Genomic DNA, 19,492 nt, shown 5'->3' with positions numbered 1-19,492 from the left:
AGTTAGTTCTAAAGATGTTATTCGAAGTAGAGACTTGTTTCAGTTACCAACTTAAAGAAGGGGGAAAATAATGTCACAGGAAGTGTCCATCTTTCTCTAACTTGGATTTCCCACAAGCTGTGTTTGGGAGAAGTACTTTTCTTTAGATGCTTTGCAGTAGTTTGTTTTCTGACTGTAAGGCCTATTTGCTGTATGAATCCCTTGAAGTACTACCCAGCTGTCTCTGTTGATTGATCAATGTTGTTACAGTAATGACTGACCTTGGAGGAGTTTTAATGGTTCTTAATATATAAAATGCTGGTTGTATTTTTTCACACTGATGTTAGAAGCAATATCCTAGCACTAAACCCCATGACAGGTATTTAAGTTCTGCTGTAATTGTGAATAAAAATAATGGCGATTCATGTATGTTTTTTCAGTATGTTTTAAAAAAAAAGTCCTGAAACTACAGAAGTTCTTCAGAATTGAAGTCAATCTAAATTTGTAGTTGACCAATAATTCTCTTTATGTACTGTGTAATGGATAAAAGTCATGGGGTAGGTGTTTACATCGGATAAGAACAGTTACAGTAAATTGTGTTTAATGTCAGTAATGTAGTAGAAGTAGTTCTTGATGAAAGAGTAGAAGTGGTATGTAGAAAAATATCTGTTATTTCTTAAGAAATTAATATATGAGTGAAATTTTCACATCTGTAACTTGTGGGTTCTGGCTACTTGGAATTATTCTGAGAGAATCCAAATTTTTAATTAAGTGATTACTTTTATAATAATCAAAATCTCTGTTCACTAAAAGGTAATTATCATTTGAATTATCTGTTGTGGGTTGTTTTTTTTACCCATCTCTCACTGATAGGATCAAATAAAGCCTCTCCTTTATGTGTGAAGGGATGACAAAATAGCCATTGTTCTTATTTTAGCGCTTCTGTTCTCGGTGTATTTGTACACAATATTCCAAATAAGCATTGGTAAGAGCAATGCTGGCAAAGTTTTGTTGTGAATGTCAGTGGCAAACAAAAGTTAATGATAGTGCAATATAATCAGCTTGTTAATCTATGGCTTCTTAGTAATAAAGCAGAAGTAACTCTGGGTAGCTATTAATTCAGCTGCTGAAATACAAAGTGTACTTTGCTTTTTACACTTTTTACATAGACTGTACATAAATTGCTATGGAAGGCAATAATAATATATATATTTATGTATTTCAGCAATCACTGAACACTTGTCCAAATTCTAAATTCTGAAAAAAAATCAATATGTTAAAAAAAAAAAATCTTGTTTCTATGTAGCAATAGTCAGGTTTAATGATAAAGTAAAAGTTTATAGTCCTTGTTTTTAGCAGGGTATTGGCAGTGATTCTGTCATCTTAAGAAATCATGTTTGATTTAAGGTTACATTTAGGGTACAGTTTGGCATTACAATTTTACGTGAGTAGAGAATGTTGAGGTTCCAGAGTTTCAAAAACTGCTTGAAGACTAGTGCCGAATAGCAAAGAAACCTTTGAAAGCTACTTTTACTTTCTGTGCTGTGGAACAATAATCAAACTAGATCCAGGAAAATAAATTTCACATTGTTCTAAACCTAACCATGACCCAAACCTGATAAGATCAGGTCTTAAATCTGGAACATCTGAAATTTGAACTGTCTAGTTAGCAGCAAAATGTTGTGGCCAGTTTTCTGCAGCTTTATTCTCTCTTTCATGGGTCAACCTTAATTACAGGTTTGATGAGGTACTGTTGTTATGATGTGGTAACCTTGTTACCTTGTTGTACTGTTCGGTTTGGGAAGCAAGCACCACATTCTGTAAATCCTTACTGAACAGAATTCACATTTGTAGATAGTTCTATTATATTTTCATTAAATATGGGTGCATTCAACCTTTTCTGTATGGTCTACTCCAAGGTAAATACATGTTCTTAAGGTGCTGTGTACGTGCAAGGTCCACATGATTTACTCTTAAATACCTAAGATTTAGATGCACTCAAATGTTTTCACTTACGTGAGATCTGTAATTATATCAGTCAATAGACAGCATTCAGTCATGCTTGAGGTGTGACATAGAGAATTTAATAACAATTTATTTTTATGTAAAAGTTTATCAGTGCTACCTAGAGATATACCACAAATGTTAAGATGTGTTTTTTTCTTTTTCCCCCCATTGCTCCCACTTTTAGAACAGTTTGCATATAAAAACTAGTAGCAGCTTGCTTCTATTTGTTACCAAATAACATGTTAGGAGCAGTCAGTTTCAATTGCTGCTGATAATTATAAGGTGCAATAATTGAGAATATAGAGAAAAGGAGACTGTGAGCTACACTTGAACTCTGTACTTAAGCAATAAAAAATTTATCAAACTGCAAAAAATAAGTCATTTTAACGAGCACATTCCAAAGGTGCTGGATTTATGAGGAGACCCCAGGAAACTTTGATTGAAATTGCTGTCTCTGATTGTAGTTCTATATTTTATTGGTGCCATATTGTGAACAGTGCTGCTGCCAAAGTGAATGGGAAAGAAGCATAACCAAGAGAGCTAACCCAGAAAGGTTACCTCTTTTTATAATATCCATGATGTATTGCATTAAAAATGCCTTGAAAGACATCCTATTTGCAGTTTTCAGAAAACATTTTTCTTAAATTAAGTTACGATTTATCTGAACAGGGCAGAAAATATGAAAGCCCCTTGAAGACTTTAGTATTGATTTTTCTGAGTATTTGCTAGCTCTTGTTTTCTCATTTGTGTGCTCCTTAATAGAAAGGCCTAGAGCTGCTCCTGAGCCAAGTTTTCAGCTAAAGAGCTGCAGCAGTGAAGGGAGGGAATATGGGGCCCAAATTTACAGTAGGAGTTTTAACTAAGAACTTCAGATTGGCTTTTTGAATGGTTTTGGCTCTGCTTTCTGAATTTAGGCAATATTTAATTGACATAGAAAATCAAGACAATTTATTAATTGTTAAATGCTACTCCCAACTAAAAAGACATTGCAGTAACCATGTCAGATGAATGAATTGAACATTCTGAAACTTTGAGCTCAAGGTTACTTTTTATGTCTGCATCTTATAAGAGATATGAATCTTTAGTGATTTTATTCTAGAATTAAATGAAAACACATGTTTTAAAAATTGTTACATGAAAGCACATTTGAAATGGACACACACAGGTACTAACATAGACGCAATAATTAGGCATGCTGCATAGTTGATGATTTCTAGCTGCTCACTGCCATTCTGTTCCAGCTGCTTGTTAAAACTTCATCCTCCCTCTGTCAAAATGCTCTGTTACTTTACCCATAAAACTGTTATACCATAGCTCCCAAATACCTTGTTATAAATGCTGACTGTATCTTTCAATTTATACTGCAGTGAAGTAAGCTTATGAAAATAGTTCTGAGGGATTAAGCTCTAAATACTATTTCTGTGCAGTGGATTATTTTTTCCCCAAGCTCAACACATTCATGTTGCTTAATGATAAGAAAAATGTTGTGACAAATGTACTGAAGCTTCACTGGCTCTTGTACATGTTATCTAGCATGTTTGACTAATAATTTTGAGAGTAGAATGACAGATATTCCAAGATTTGCTCAACTTTATTGGTCTGGATTGTATTTATGCCTCAGTTTGTGGTTTGGTGAAATTGCAAGTGTGTAAACAAATGAAATTGTTCATAAAATGCTTTGGCAGTTCATGGCTTGAAATTCTTTCAGAAGTTACCTTTTTATACCAGTGTTGCTGCATTTTTTTCTTCTTTTCTTCTATGTTTACAGTTTTAGTAATGTAAGAACAAAAATAAAAAATGATTAAAAGTACCTTCTATTACATGTGCTTGAGAACTTCAGACAACCTTGAGTCCTTTGCAAAGTTTGCCTTGATTTGCTTTTACTTTGTAGTTAACATGAAGTTTTCAACTTAATAAAGTTGGTTGCAAAAATCTTGATATCACATGGCTTTTTTTTTACCTATTGTATACTTCTGAATTTGAAGGTTGTGACTGTATCAGATGTAGACTATAGGAAGTTTAAGACTTGAGATTGTACCAGGGTGGGATATCTTTGTCTGTATTAGACCATATTTTTTATGTTATGCTTCTCACCTTGGCTTTGTGGTTTTTTTTCTCTCTCTCTTTAAAGGTTCAGTTGTGGCAGAAAGTGATGAACAAATACTGAAGGGAAGAGACCCAGCTGTTTGGCACGTAGGCTTGAAGGTAGCATGGGACATAGAGACACCTGGTTTAGCAATGCCACTTCACCAAGGAGACTGCTACTTGATGCTTGGTAATTCTCAAGAGCTAAGGAGGTGAACTCTGTTGAAAATAGAGAAAATTACACTTAATATAAATTATTGTATCTCCCTTTCAGTTAAGACTTTTCTTATTTAGAAAGACATGAGAACCAGCTAGAGAGTATAATAAATTCGTCCTACCCTGCCCACTTCCAGTGTATTTCAGGGAACTGGTTTTATCCTGTTTCTTTCACTTCACAGCTAAGAAAGGGAGACAATTCTTTCTGAGCCTTTTCTGTTCTTTGTGCAATCCGAATTGCTGGTCTATGTCAAGCTCCAGCCATAAGTGGAATTTCCTTAGATCTTGTGAGAAGTTGAGCTGTATCTGTTCCATCCTTCTATTAGTAGATGCCAGTGCCCTTTTTTATTCTTAATTCCATTTTCATAATTGGGAGCATTTGTGTCTGTTATGTTCAACAACAAAAAAAAATCTTGTTCTCGAGTTGGCTTATAGAGTGGCTGTGTATTATGGAAGCTGTGAATGTAGCAGTCTTAAAGTTTCCTGCTACTATGGTTCTTGAAGTTTCAACCATTATGCCAGTCTGTGGATTTTAGACAGGACACTTCTCTCCTTCTGCTAGACATTTCCATGTGTCTATTCAAACATACTGTTTTCTAATAAGGAGATTATACCAAGTTCATAATGGACAGAGCTGCCATACTCCTAAGTGTATCTTAATGTCTGAAGCATAGAGGGTTATAAAAAGAAAATTAAATTGAGTTCATACACTTGAGCAGCTGAGCTCACACACTGAGCTTTTCCTATTGAAAGAACAGAAGCAAGAACAGAAGCAAAACCAACTCTTGACACAGAATCTGTTCCTTTCTCTGGCTTGTGTTTCACTTGAATATAATTTTTGTTTAAACCAACTTAGTTACAAATCACACCACTCAGAACGTGAGAAATGCATCTGACAATATTGTGTTTGCCTGTTTAGTGACTTGGCTCGACAGACATTATCTCAAGGAGTGAGAGCACTTGCACTGTTCCCTTTTTGTTTTGTGACTTGGAAGGAATACTCCTTGGAAAGTCCCTAGAATGACCTGTCACACTGCCAACTTATTGGGCTGAACAGTCTTAACTTTTACCTTTCACTTTCATTTTCCAACAACTATAAAAAGCATTTACTTACTGCAAGCAATATATTTGTGGGCAATCTGAAAAAAACATATCATAGAATCATAGAATAGTTAGGGTTGAAAAGGACCTTAAGATCATCTGGTTCCAACCCCCCTGCCATGGGCAGGGACACCTCACACTAAACCATATCACCCAAGGCTCTGTCCAACCTGGGCTTGAGCACCACCAGGGATGGAGCATTCACAACTTCCCGGGTCAACCCATTCCAGTGCCTCACCAACCTCACAGTAAAGAACTTCTTTATATCCAATCTAAATTTCCGCTGCTTAAGTTTGAACCTGTTACCCGTTGTCCTGTCAGTACAGTCCCTAATGAAGAGTCCCTCATCAGTACCCTTATAGGCCCCTTTCAGATACTGGAAGGCTGCTATGAGGTCTCCACGCAGCCTTCTCTTCTCCAGGCTGAACAGCCCCAACTTTCTCAGCCTGTCTTCATAGTGGAGGTGCTCCAGTCCCCTGATCATCCTCGTGGCCCTCCTCTGGACTTGTTCTAACAGTACCATGTCCTTTTTATGTTGAGGGCACCAGAACTGCACACAATACTCCAAGTGGGGTTGCACAAGAGCAGAGTAGAGGGGCAGGATCACCTCTTTTGACCTGCTGGTCACACTCCTTTAGATGCAGCCCAGGATACGGTTAGCTTTCTAGGTCGCGAGTGCACACTGAAGCTGGCTCGTGTTCATTTTCTCATCAACCAACACCCCCAGGTCCTTCTCCACAGGGCTGCTCTGAATCTCTTCTCTGCCCAGCCTGTAGCTGTGCCTGGGATTGTTCCGACCCAGGTGTAGGACCTTGCATGTCTCATGATTAACTTCATGAGGTTGGCATCAGCCCACCTCACAAGTGTGTCAGGATCCCTCTGGATGGCATTCCTTCCCTCCAGCGTATCAGCTGAACCACACAGCTTGGTGTCATCGACAAACTTGCTGAGGGTGCACTCAATCCCACTGTCCATGTCACCGACAAAGATGTTGAACAAGTCTGGTCCCAACACTGATCCCTGAGGGACACCACTTGTTACTGGTCTCCAGCCGGACATTGAGCCATTGACCACAACTCTGCGTGCATCCATCCAGCCAGTTCTTTATCCATTGAGTGGTCCACCTATCAAACTGATGTCTCTCCAATTTAGAGACAAAGATATTGTGTGGGACAGTGTCGAACGCTTTGTACAAGTCCAGGTAGATGACATCAACTGCTCTACCCCTGTCCATCAGTTCCATAGCCCCAAATATGCCATTGTTCTTAGTTACCTCATCAGATCCTGTGCACTGTTATCAGTGAAGTGTGTTGTGTAAAAGAACTAGACTGTGCTTTTAAAGTATGTTCAGACATGAACAGATCAGGTGTTAAGACATGAGATCCTTTGGCAGAGTGGTGTAGATGTGCCTCTCTTCTGTATTTGTGAGGCTACTGCATAGTAGCAGCATGGAGGGAATCTAAGGTATTACATGAAAGCGAAGTTTAAGTGGCAGCTAAACGTTCCTAGAAAGGGAACTATTAACCCATTTTTGTGCAAGAGCAGTTCAGACATTAACTAAACTTAACTAATCCTTCCTGACTGGAAAGTTTGTGTATATGGAGTTTTCTGTGCAACAGATTGAGAAGGCAATTAATAAAAGAAGGGGTCTAGCTTCAGTATTTTTATCGCAAGATACTGTGATTGGTTAGTTACCAAATTATAATACCATTATTTTATTCCCCTATGGAATTTATATACAGTAACTAAAATAGTATTGGGGTGCTATATGACGAGTAGGTCAGGAAGTTAGTTTAATACATAACATCATGATCATGTTTAGATGGAAACAAAGAATATATTAAACATTCTTTTGAAAATGATGTGTAAATCACTTTCTTATTATGGCTTTCTGGAGAGCTACAGATTTGAGCTCTGTAGACCAGGTGTTTGATAATGTCTTCTGCATTTCCATGGCCTTTGTATTTTTTAAACTCAATTATAAAAAAAAAATATACAGTCTGAAAAAGTTTTCTCAAACTGTCTCTTTTATTGTTTCTATCTACAGCAGAGCTGCCTTCATCATATTCACTTGAAGTGAAAGCCAATATAAGTGAACATAAAGAGTTTTAATGGTGTTTTTATCGTTCAGATTTTTTTTAATGACTTTTATAGGCATCTTGAGGATGCCATCTAAAACATAAAATATGAAAACTGTTTAAAAAGTAATGTGACAATAAAGAAACACAGATTCATTTATTTTGTACATTTAGGCATCATATGTTCTAGAACCTCACTTAAGTCTTCTTGCTGCCATTATTTTAAAAGCAATATCAGCAGCATGCAAGGCATCTAGAAAATATAACATTAAGAGTACTGCAGCTAGTAGTAGCTGTCAGTGTACAGTGGTAGGACCAATAAGATTGGTTTTGTACTTCTGGCTCAGCCAACTCAGCAAAAAACTTAGCAACCCTGTAGATCTAGTCTTCCAATTGATGTAATGTAATTCCTACTTTCTACTGATGAAAATACTAAAATGTCTAATTCGTTATGTTGCTTACAATTAAAGAGTCAGGTCTTACCAATTCCTGTAACTACAATACCCCAAGTATCTCCTGATATTGCACATGCAAATCTTAGATAAGAAAATGTGGTAACTTGATATTTCTAATAGTAACATGTAATTAGTAAATGCTGATCAATGGGTATATCAAAGTAATAAGGAGATTGGGGGTGGATTTTAGCATTTCTAGTAGACATTTAGTAATCTTCCTCTCTTCATTGACCCTGTAAAATGTTTTTTGTTGTTCTGGGTAGAAATTTAGTAAAATGCAGTCTTAAAAGGTAAACTTACACCTGTATTCTCAGCAGTCTTCTTCAGATGAAATCATAAATTATTATTTAAATATCTTATTACTAAATATGAGGTGATCAAATCCATTCTTCAAGTACATTATTACAATAATATAAATATATTTTGTATAAACAGGACTAAACAAAATTGAAAATTAAAAAACTTTCAGTAAGACAGATTTTTATGGTTTTTTTTTAAGGGTTACTTTTTCTAATATGAAGGAAAAAAAAATATCTGGTGAATGACTGCAAATCTGCTGCCTAAAAATTCAAATCTGAACTTTATATCACTCAAGAAACGGAAACACATTAGCTCAATTTAGAATAATATATTGGTCTGGGGAGGAAGTGCATACTGAACCCTGCTGTCTCAAGTACACAGTCAAGGGGTGTCTAATATGAAACGTGTTGGGTGCATGCAATAAATCCAAAATGTGTGGAGGTGAGCAAAAAGCCCCATCTGCTTTGTCCCAGAGCATGCTTAACTAGGGTTGTCATGGTCTCACTATTAAATTGGAATCTTTCCCCTAATATTTGAGTTAGACATGACCAGATTTGCAAGCAGATTTACAATTTTCACTAATTTTCCTACTGTGACTTCAAAACATACTTAACAAAAATACATTCTGGGCTTTTTCAAAGGAAGATTTATTTTTCTGCAGCTGTTTCCCATAGATCAAGATTTTGCTTGAAGGTTAGGCTTTTAAAACAGCATGAAGATGAACTTGGAATCTTTTACTGCTCCCTACCCCCAGCAAATTATAGTTCAAGAAGCATCAAAAAATTATTTTCTTAAGCAACCAGAAGTAGGGTGCACACATTGCAGAAGTTGGCTTGTGGTTAAAGATAAGTATTTAATGGAAACACTTCCACATGTATATAGTGGCTCATTAAACTATTTCTAGATATTTAATGTGCTTCTATTTGCACAAATTAACTTGAACCCTCTTTGCTCTTTAGCATCTTGAATGTGTTGGAGTTTTTTAACCCTTTTTATTTCCCCTTCCTGAGTCCACATTTAATCCAAATGCTGCATTCCTTGATTACTAAGACTTCAAACCCCACAAACGTATTTGTTGTTACCAAACTTTGATCATGAAGTTGGGCAAATCCCAGATTTACTTTTTCTTTAGATCAGCCTTTTAGTTCTTTTTGTGTTTTGTTTGTGCACACTTTCCTTGTTTAAAAACTAAAACCATTTTTTTTCTAATTAGGACAGATCATCCTTCTAGCTTTCTGTTGTAACAAAAGGATTCAGTTGATCCTTAATTTCTTGAGGAACAAAACACACTTTACTGGTGCTTTTTGTTGACATACCTATGGTAAAATTGGTTTGCTTCAACAGGAGAAAACCTAACTATTGTGTGCAGTTGGGTACAAGTAGAATTGGAGATGGTGGGAAAGCATTTTGGTGCTTTTGCAGGTTGCACTGCAATATCATTTTAAAGAAAATTCTTTATTTGTTTATGGTAGTTAAGAAAACAAACAACACTAGTTCATTTCACTTTTGTTTGTAGGTATTTGTGGTGTTTGGAATATCAAAGGCTTTGCAGTGCTTTAAACCCCACTGTATCTTTTATCTGGCTCATTAAATAGATTATAAAAAGGCAACTGTCTAAAAGGTTCAGTAAAAACACTTGAAAGAAGGTTGAAATATGATATTAACCCTTGTTGCTCATTCTGAGAGCATTTTCCGTTGTGGTTTGTGTTTCCTGGGAAGTACTTCATCTAGCAGTAGTAAGTTTGTGTGTTTTTGTCCCTACTCCCTTTTTAGTCCCTACTCCTTTTCTACCTTGTATTTATTAGGTCTTAGTCTGTGGTGACATGGGTATATAGTCATCGTTTCTCTTCAAATGCTTTGGCTCCTCATCATTGCTCTGGTAATTAGCTAAAGTAGAAGAATTAGTTAAGTATACCTGTGTTAGTTAGATTATATACATACACCTATTCATTAATCTGTTCTTTTGACAAAGGCTATGGAAGAACATGGCTTTCAGTGTCTCTGTTGGTGGTGCCCAGGTGATTCAGGTGTCTGGAAGGGAGAGTACAGTGAGGGGTGGACAGAGAAGGGACAGGGTCTGAAAAGAATATGACCAGAAAGAAAAGAGGAGCTGGCCATAGTTTCAAGCACTGGAGAGGATTCAGTGCTAGGGTCTGAGTATTTGGGCAAGGAACAGGATGGCTGAAGTCTATACAGCTGAGGGACAGCATCCAAATTCCAGAAGGTATCTGCTGTCTGCAAATAGCAGAAAATTCACTGAGATAAGGGGGTCTGCTTAGAGAATAATAGTCTGCATCTGGCAGTGGAAGGATGATCATGTGTTAAAAAAGTAGCATTAGTTTCAGGAGCTCTAAGCCTTCTTCCTTTGCAGAATTTCAGTGCAAGATTTCACAAGTCCCTTAGCCTCACCTTACCCATAGGTTTTTCTGTGTCAGTTACCAACTTTACAGAGGCCTTGTAAGAATAAATGTATTAAATCACCAAGTATCATAGATGGTTTTGTACTGTTTGGGTTTTGTGGTTTGTTTTCTTTCATTTTTAATTTTTCATGCAGATGTGAGGAATAATCTGTGTTAAATAAAAAACTCCATTTTGTAACCATGTTTTACATATGGTGTGTTATCTGTAGGTTCTGTAGCTGGAAATCCAGTGTTAAATAATTGCGCATTTGCAACTACTCAGGTCTTGTGCTCAACATTTTTATGACTGCTTAGTACTTAATCTGTAAAATCAGAATTTGACCTCCAAAGTATTTAAAAACATTTAAAGTTAATAACTTTGTTTTCCAAGGTGGCTTTGGCCACCTGTACATAATCATACATGTGATTAATTTATTTTAATAGATCTCGCCTCAGCCCTATAATGGGATCTCGTTGTAAAGTGGCAGATAATTCACTAGGAAGTGGCAGGCAGAAACAGTAGAAATAAAAAAATTTTTAAAATCCATTTAAAAGAAATACAGATTGCACCATATACATGTGTGCAGGAAATAGTCGCCCTTGTTTCTTAGGTGCTCCATCTGACACAGAAAAATTAAGTTCTTTTATTCCAGCATTCGAACACAAGTGCCTTTTACCAACCAAGCTGTATTCCTTTGAATGCAAACAAGCCCTTTGCCATATTGTTTATAGTCTGGGGAAACTGATTAAGGCATAATTCTGCCTGAAGTGCAAGAAATCATCCACACTTGTGCAGTGATTGGTGGCACAATGGTATCCTCTTAATACAGGTAAATATTAATAGCTTTAATATGTGTGATTCGGCTTTGGTTGAGAAAATTCACTTTGGTCAGGATTACACGTTAGCATGTATTAGATTTAAGTAGCTTTTCTGATTTAATTTTAGAGTTGAGTTAATATTTAAAAGTTCAATAATTTGTAAGAAAAATAGCCTGTGCAAGTGACAGCATTTTCCATGGCTGTGAGAAAATTCTGGGACAGGAACAGTCATTCAAGCAGAAAACTATAGTTCAATTCTCAAAACTTTTCTTACCTAGCAGTTAGTTAATTGGTGTAAGCATCTCGTAAGCATGGAAGGCAAGAAGCTGATGCTAGCAGTGATTTAAAATAAAAAGTCACTTCTCATACGCGTTATATGGTTCACTCAAGTTTTGTGGGGTTTTGTTTTTGTAATAAATATTAACATGAGATGGCCCTGCCGTAGTCGTCCTGAATTTGTGGCAAGATAAGGGCCCACAGTTTCATGGCAGAAAAGGCACAATTTTGGCTATTATTTCACCACTAATCTAGAAAAACTGTTAGGCAGGTAACTCACCTGCATGCAGTATTCCAAAGCAGGACTGATACATATGCTCCTACTTTTATATGCATGTATTTTATGCATAACACTGAAGAGGCTGTGTTTTCAGGCCTCACAGATCTGTGTTTAGTCCTGTAAAACTGATGTTAACTCCATATGTATCATATTTTACCTAAAACCACTAGAGTGCCATGGTAGTTTTGACATGGGTGCCCAAGGAAGGTAATAGTTTTGGGTTGGCTCTGACACCAAAATAGTAATCTGATGTAGTGTTCTGTATCTGAGTAAAAGCTTTTACTGCCAAATGGACAATGACCAATTTAACGAAGAGTACTTTTTCTTTCCAATTAATGTATTTTTTTCAGAAGAAGAAGAAAAGCAAAACTTTACTGTAATCTTTTAAGACCTAAAACATATTTTTCATATTTCCTTGAAGACATGCAATCCATGAAGCTTCAACTGTTTTTCTACAATTACAGTTTTAGATGAATTATAAACTTCAAAATTGCAGGCTTCTTTCTAAGATTCATAAAGAATTAGAGGCAGTTGGAAGCAATTTCAAGGGGTAGCTCTACAATGAAAGATTTGCGAAGGGTTTAAATAAAGGTGCAAAACAAAATGTAATACTTTTAATGCTGTGTTTGCTACATAAAACTCACCACAGTGAATGGGCACTCAATGGGCTGGTAGAAGTATTCAGTTTTAATTTTTGTTGCAGTTCTTCTTGAAAGTGATCATGATATTCAAATATTGCAATGCCCAGAGACAATACTGTTCTGTGGCCCTTGTAAGACTTGGCTCTATGCAATTCAAACCTCGTGTTTATGTAGAAAGTAATTTTTACCTACGTTCTTTATGTTTTGGAGCATTTTTTTCAAGCTTTTCAACTGTACTTATCTGCAAACTTGATGCAAATACAAAATAAACCTCTCATCTAAACTTTCTCAATGAGAATTCAAACCTATTCCATAACACTGTTCCCTGAAAGAATATATATTGTTGAAAATACAGACTCTAAGTTAACTAGCATCTTGTAGGTCTCTATTTGTGTTCTCTTCTAACTTTTTCTATGGTGTTTTTTGCTGGGTGCCACTTAAGATCACCTAGTTTTGTATGGGTTTTTTTAGTGTCTTTCTACTAGCTTACAAAACTATAACCCAGGAGTGCTCTTACAGAAATTTTTGGTAGATTTCCCTGCATGCCTTGTTAAGGTTGAGAGATCAGCATAATTTTGACACCAAAGCTGTTTGAATTGAAAGCACTTAATGACTGGGTTTCAGTGTAACAGTGAATGTGGTTACTAGGTTTAGTCTGAACTGTTCCAGAAGAATATACTCCCCCTAAAAAGTGCTAGTTTATCAGAATTTATGCATTCTTTGGTTATAATGATTTCAATAGACCTGATGGCAAACAAGTAGGCTCTGTTTATAGGGTTTGAGGAGCCACATTGTGAACTCAGGTCTATGACAGCCCACTGGCAGGTCGCAGAAAGTCACAAATGCAGTGCTTGGAGATACGTCGTTGGGCAGATTCTGCTTTGTGAATTCCCAGTGTCTTGGCTCTGACTCTGACCTAAACGTAGAACTTCAGATAAGTTTTGAGTAAAAAGATGAAATAATACAACTTTGTCCTTTTTCTTTCTAAGATTTTTTTTTCCCAAGAAATATCAGTATTGTTTAATTTTTTTTTTTGAGGAAAGAGATTGTGATTTCTGAGTGTTGTTTAAAGTGATCCTCAACTTTGAAATAATTGTTTAGTTGAACTTTCCCCATGAGAGGTGGGAAAGTGCTACTTCTGATCTATATGTACTGGGATAAAATGAATATGAGTAGATATCTGTGTCAAACAGTGAATAGTTATCATGCTTGGCTAACCATTAGAGTTCTGTTAAGAACTCTAGTTCTATCTGACTGAATTATCTTTTTTTTTTATTATTTAAATGCTTACTGTAGTGCATTTAATTCTTATTAATGCCAGAATAAATTTTATTAAGTACAATTTCCCCTGTACTTACAGTTTTCTACTCTGTCCCTAGATGACCTCAATATGACACATCAGCACTGTGTTCTGGCTGGCTTTTCACCTCGATTTAGCTCAACTCACAGAGTGGCAGAGGTAAGTATCAGTCATTCATAAAGCTAATACTCTGGTATGAATATGTAGCATCATGTTGTCTTATCCAGAACTGTGGTTCACAGTTGTGCTTATGTCTCAAACTGTTTTCTTGAACAACTGCTATTTGCTTATTTTTGTATTGAGGTATACTTGTTTCTGTACTGGTAGTTTGACCAAATTCACAGTTAGGCACATAGGATTTAAGAATAGTGGCACACAGGACCTTGTGGATTACTGATGCAAGCTGTAGCAACAACTGTATTTTCACCTGAAATGTTTTAAAACATTTTTGCTATGATCATATCCTGATCCTAGTTGAAAAGCAATATTCATGATGAGATGGAAATACTCAAAACATGTCATCAGTGTCCACTGGCGAAAATGTCCTTTAGGAGGTCAAAACAACTAAGAGTAATCATGAGTATGCTTTAAATTGGATCTTTCTGTGCATCTGATGATTAAAGAAGCTGAAAAGTGATAGAGTCACTTATGTCAGAGTCATTCTGAGAAAGCAAGTTTTCAGTCTCGTATTCACAAGTGCAGACACCTTTTTGGCTTAGTTTTTTATTAAATAGACCTCTCTTCCCTGTTGTTTTCCATGGTGTTATCAGTCTTTTTGTTAATGTAATGTTCTAATGGGAAAGCATACATACAACTAAAATGGCAGTGCTGTAAAAAGATACTTAAAAAAATAACAATTGCCACTTTCTTCTTTCAGCAAGGCAAAATATACTGCTATTGAAATGAGATATATGTTTCCATAGGCTTCTTCCCCCCCCCTTATTTTTCCTAATTTGTGCAAGAATGGAAATGAAGCAATAGCACCAAACATAGAAATAAACATACGTATAAGTTGTAACATAAAAAGGTACGATTTTGCCCAGACAAATATAGATTCTGCTTGCTTGAACTGGGCATTGACATAAAGTCCACTGTACTTTTTAAATCAAATCATTCTGTGCTCTGACGTATTGCTCCTCTCTCTGTGTTACTTTTGCAGGAAAGTTCACACTTACTTTTACAGTATGAAAAGTTTCTCTATTAAGTGATTATGCTTTGTCTTTCTAAACTGTTGTGACTTCAAGTTGCATAGTATGGAAATATGTTTTACAAAGCATATAAGATCAGAGGGTCCTTATTCAAGATTATTCCTGGAAACTTAACTGACAGTACAAGTTAAATTACTTTTACAATTGAAAGTAATTGAAAGGTATCTTCTTTCTTTTGTTTCAAAAGAATTTTACAAATTTCCTTTTAAGTTTGAAGGGAATTTAATGAAAACAAAAGGAGCTGAAGTGCAAAATTGTTTTATTCATATTCTCTATACCTTGTAAGCAAACAGCTCTCAGGCTGCATGTTGAGGTCCATTTTATTGTTACTAGAAGCCCATACAACTGGGCAAATACAACTTATTCTGAAATACTGTCAAAAACTGGCTAGGAAACAATGGGAAGTATGACTGAGGTTTTGTATACTATACTCATAAAGTAAATTGAAAAGAAATTATTTTCTTTCACCTTTCAGTCTGTGCTGTAATGATTGGCTAGATGTTTGATAGATTAGGCTCTTGCATAATTTACATTAATAACTGTGTAGACACTCCAGGAGGCATTATGCTTATGTTTAAAAGGTCATGAATTAAAGAAGTACTTCACTCATTTCAGAAGCAAATAGTTCAGTAATCTGAAATAGCTATATGTGTATATTTTAATGCATCTTTATAGTGTTCAAGAGGAACATTGGAATACATATTTGGACAATGTGAACTGGCACTCCAGAATTTGCAGACTGACCTGGATTCAATGGCTTTATCTTTGAAATCACTGGAAACTGCTGTTATAAAGCAAGCAGAAGAAATACATAATGAGGTGAGATGATCTACCCTGAAAATACTTCAGCCAGGTTCTGAGAGGTGCATTGTGCTTGTGGAGTTAATTGCAATTAAGTGTGTTCAGCTGCTCACAAGGCATTGCTCTGTACAAATTTGAAATGCAGGGGTGGGGGCTTGTCTTGGGTACAGTAATTGGGGTTAACATGGATTGATTCTTTCATTCCCATGAAGTTTTCATTTTTCCTTTTTAAGATCCCTCTGCTGGTAGAGTACAAGAGTGGTTTCAGTAGTACTACACCAAATCTGGTGGTGCAGTGAATGAACCAAACTGCTCTAATGCTTCTCTGACAGAAAAGGAAAGCTGAAAAAACTCAGAGGGAAAGAGCAGGTAAAATTTTTCAGTTATTCCTCAGGTGTTGAACCAGATTTTTACAGAATGCCAGATGTGACACAGTTGTGAGTATGTGCTTTAAAGTTTATTCTGAAGAAAATACAGTGGAAATAACTGTGGGGAATGTATCTAAACAGGTTGTTCTGTGCTACAACATAGACAAGTATAACATGAATTTTCACAGGATTCCACTAAAGCTGGCAGTGCTTTCTGGCTAGAAGTACATATCAGGAGTCTTAACAGGCACATTGATTTGACAAATCAACTGAAAATACCAGACAATATTTTGGGAAACTGTGGAAATGGGTTATTTTTCTTGTGGTATAAATGTAGGCAGTATCACAAGAAATGTATTTTGGCTTATTCTCTTGTAGTAGATAGAGTCAGAAATGTGACATAGTGGATTCTGTCTTCTTACAAGGGTAGTGCTTCTGAAGATGGTAAATTTAGTACTTATTTTTTTATTTTAAAGTTACAGAAAATGCAGTTAGGGTGATGTGTTAGGAGTATAACATGTCAGACTAGCTGCTCTAGAAGACTGTTCTTCACAGTTTTTAGCTCTTCCTAACTGTAAAGCACTCATCTCTCTTTGAAAACAGCTATAGCAACCAGTTAACAAACTTCTGAACCACTTTTTGCTTCAATACCAGTGGTTTTTACATCACTCATGTATTCAGATATTTTGAAGGAGCTGTGCTCTCTACAAAGTATGATCACTTTAGAAGCCGTATAGTACCTAGGTAATTTTCACTCAAATTAGAAGTTGTGTAAACTATGTTTAAATTGCTATCTGCTGGGAAATATACCATTGTATATTGCTACTAAAACTTCAGAGAGCACATTTTAATCTGTATTGTGTTTACAGTTGGTAAAATGAAGCGTAGTGATGGGAAAAGATCTGCACCCTTGACTTTTAGCAAAACAGCTCCTAGAGCAATTTGAAGAAGTTTGATGCATGCAGGGTTTTACAAAACATTAATCAGGCTCAGTCCATAAAACTACACACGAATGTGGTTTGCACAGCTAGGGCCACATGCACAGCTGGTGTAAATTTGCACCGGTCCTTTAACATCAAAGACATGTGCCTTTTACATCAGGTGAAAGACTAGCCCCTGGTGTTTGCAGTCACCTGAGTAATTTTGCTGTGTGACATACAGGGATGTTTTCTGTTACGCATATGGGATATACTGTAACAGAAATCATTGTCTAACTTGTACATACTGTGCTCTTAGACTTAGTGGACACATTGGATCTATATTTCATTTGAAAAAACAGTGCCTGCTCACCTCTTTTTAATTTTTTTTTATCCCAGGGTCACCTCTTCACTTGAAGGATAAATTCTGTATGTCAAAGTGCTGCTTACATTTCATGAATTTGCTGCACAAGTAGACAAAATCACTAGTGGCTTATCACTGTGGTAAATGCACATTTCTCTTTTGAACATCACTGAGATAAAAACATGCAGATCTGTGAGGCTAATGCAACTTTTTTTTCATATAAAAGCTTCCTACTTTCTTTTACTCACTGTATGAGAAATTTTGTATTTTCAGGGTTCAAATTTTCTCAGGCAGGTAAAGAACAAGAGCAGGTTTTCTTTCTTTATAGAATCAAACTGCTTATTAATGAAAATTAGTCTATTTGATCAGCATGGGCAGGACATGGTCATTTGTTTGGGTTTTATGTTGTTTTGTGTGGGGTTTTTTTCCCTTAGTTTGTTAGTATTTTTAAATGCAAAAAAAAACAAAGTTGCACAAAAAAAAACCAAACACAAATTAATGAGGAACTACCACACAATTTTGCCTGTGTGTTTATGTCTGATACACGGCCTTCTGTGCTAGTTCTAAACCTCCTTGTGGACTTTACTCTGTTCCTTTGGTTCACAGATAATGAACTTGAAGTTAGGTAGTATTCCCATCTCCAGAAGGGGTGATACAGTTGTATTTTATTTTCAGGTATTATCATAATGAAGTTTGTCATAGGGTTTCACTCAGATAACTAGATGCAGCTATTGTACTGGATTCTTCGTCTTCCTGAAATGCTGTGGGTTTAGGTTTTCTACTACTCTTGCTGACACTTCTGAATAAGTCATTGGAGATCATTAACTGGATACAAACCCATCACAGTACTTTCAGGCTATGTGTGACTAAGCCAAAATATAGTAGTTTACCCCAGATTCACAGTCTGTGCTGAAATTAAGTGTTCTGTCAAATAAGGACTAGATGAATTATCTGTGTCTGCTAGAGGGAAGAAGCTTAAGATCAAGTCTGAAAGAATGAGGTATGATTCTGTGCCTTCACCTTTGTGTTCCTGGGCAGGAAAATTGACTTGCACTGCTGATAAAGTGAGTTTGAAGAAAAGATCTGAAGCATAGGTGGAGACTTAGTTTTTTCCATTTTTGTGGTGGGCAGAGAAACCTCTAAAAGAGGTATGGATGTGTATGTGGGAAATGTCTTTACTGATGTTAGATATCACAGGGTTCATTTATCAGAGCCCTGTCTTGGATGCTTGACAGAGGTATTCCTGTTGAAAAAGATGCTTACCTGAGGAGGTTTTTAGCATCTCTAGTGGGCAGCCAGGTAGAAGTTTAATATTTTTTGAGACTTAGCTTTGTTGTCATGGTCTCCCTCACTAAAACAGCCTTCAAAGGAATATCTGAGTAATCATGAGGTATGTGCTGTTTGTTAGAAGTGTGAGTCACTTCACTACCAGTATATACTTTGTAGTTGTAAGTAAAGATAACCCTAATTAAGGGTGTTCATGTGCTGCTTGTCTGAGTAGCTTGTGGGTTTGAAGTCTGAACAAATATTTCAAGGGCAGGGTATCCAGTGAGCAGTGTAGCTGGGTGAACAGAAGTAGTTACCTGGAGGGCTGTGAAGTATTATAGCCAGCAGTGCATTAATAGTGTTAGAGACTGAAGTTACCTCTTTAAGCAATCAGATTGATGTTTGATCAGTAATAATTTATCCTGAAATAAATAACCTCACAGAGTTTACTGAATGTGAATCTCTTACTCCTACTGAATCACACTTTCCAAAATATATACAGTGGCTGGGTATGTCCCAAACAGAGCTACAGAGGACCTGGGGAAACCCATTAGCAAGTAAATGCTTTTTAAAGTAATAAAACACTGCTGGACAGATGATGTAAATGCTCATACATGTAAAAAGAAATGTGC

The 19,492-nt window shown here is 36.3% G+C and overlaps 1 protein-coding gene across 1 annotated transcript in view; it reads left to right on the top strand.

The window, feature by feature from the left end:
- The window catches only part of FTO (FTO alpha-ketoglutarate dependent dioxygenase), a 244,348-nt gene that overhangs the window by 56,061 nt on the left and 168,795 nt on the right, over positions 1–19,492 (top strand). Inside the window, exons 4-6 of the mRNA XM_013129797.2 lie at positions 4,118–4,261; positions 14,016–14,095; positions 15,820–15,963. Of these exons, the coding sequence (XP_012985251.2) occupies positions 4,118–4,261; positions 14,016–14,095; positions 15,820–15,963 (368 nt within the window). The remainder of the gene's footprint in view (positions 1–4,117; positions 4,262–14,015; positions 14,096–15,819; positions 15,964–19,492) is intronic.

The sequence above is a fragment of the Melopsittacus undulatus genome, chromosome Z, assembly GCF_012275295.1.
Source record: "Melopsittacus undulatus isolate bMelUnd1 chromosome Z, bMelUnd1.mat.Z, whole genome shotgun sequence".
NCBI lineage: Eukaryota > Metazoa > Chordata > Aves > Psittaciformes > Psittaculidae > Melopsittacus > Melopsittacus undulatus.
This window is presented reverse-complemented; position numbering and strand designations above follow the sequence as displayed.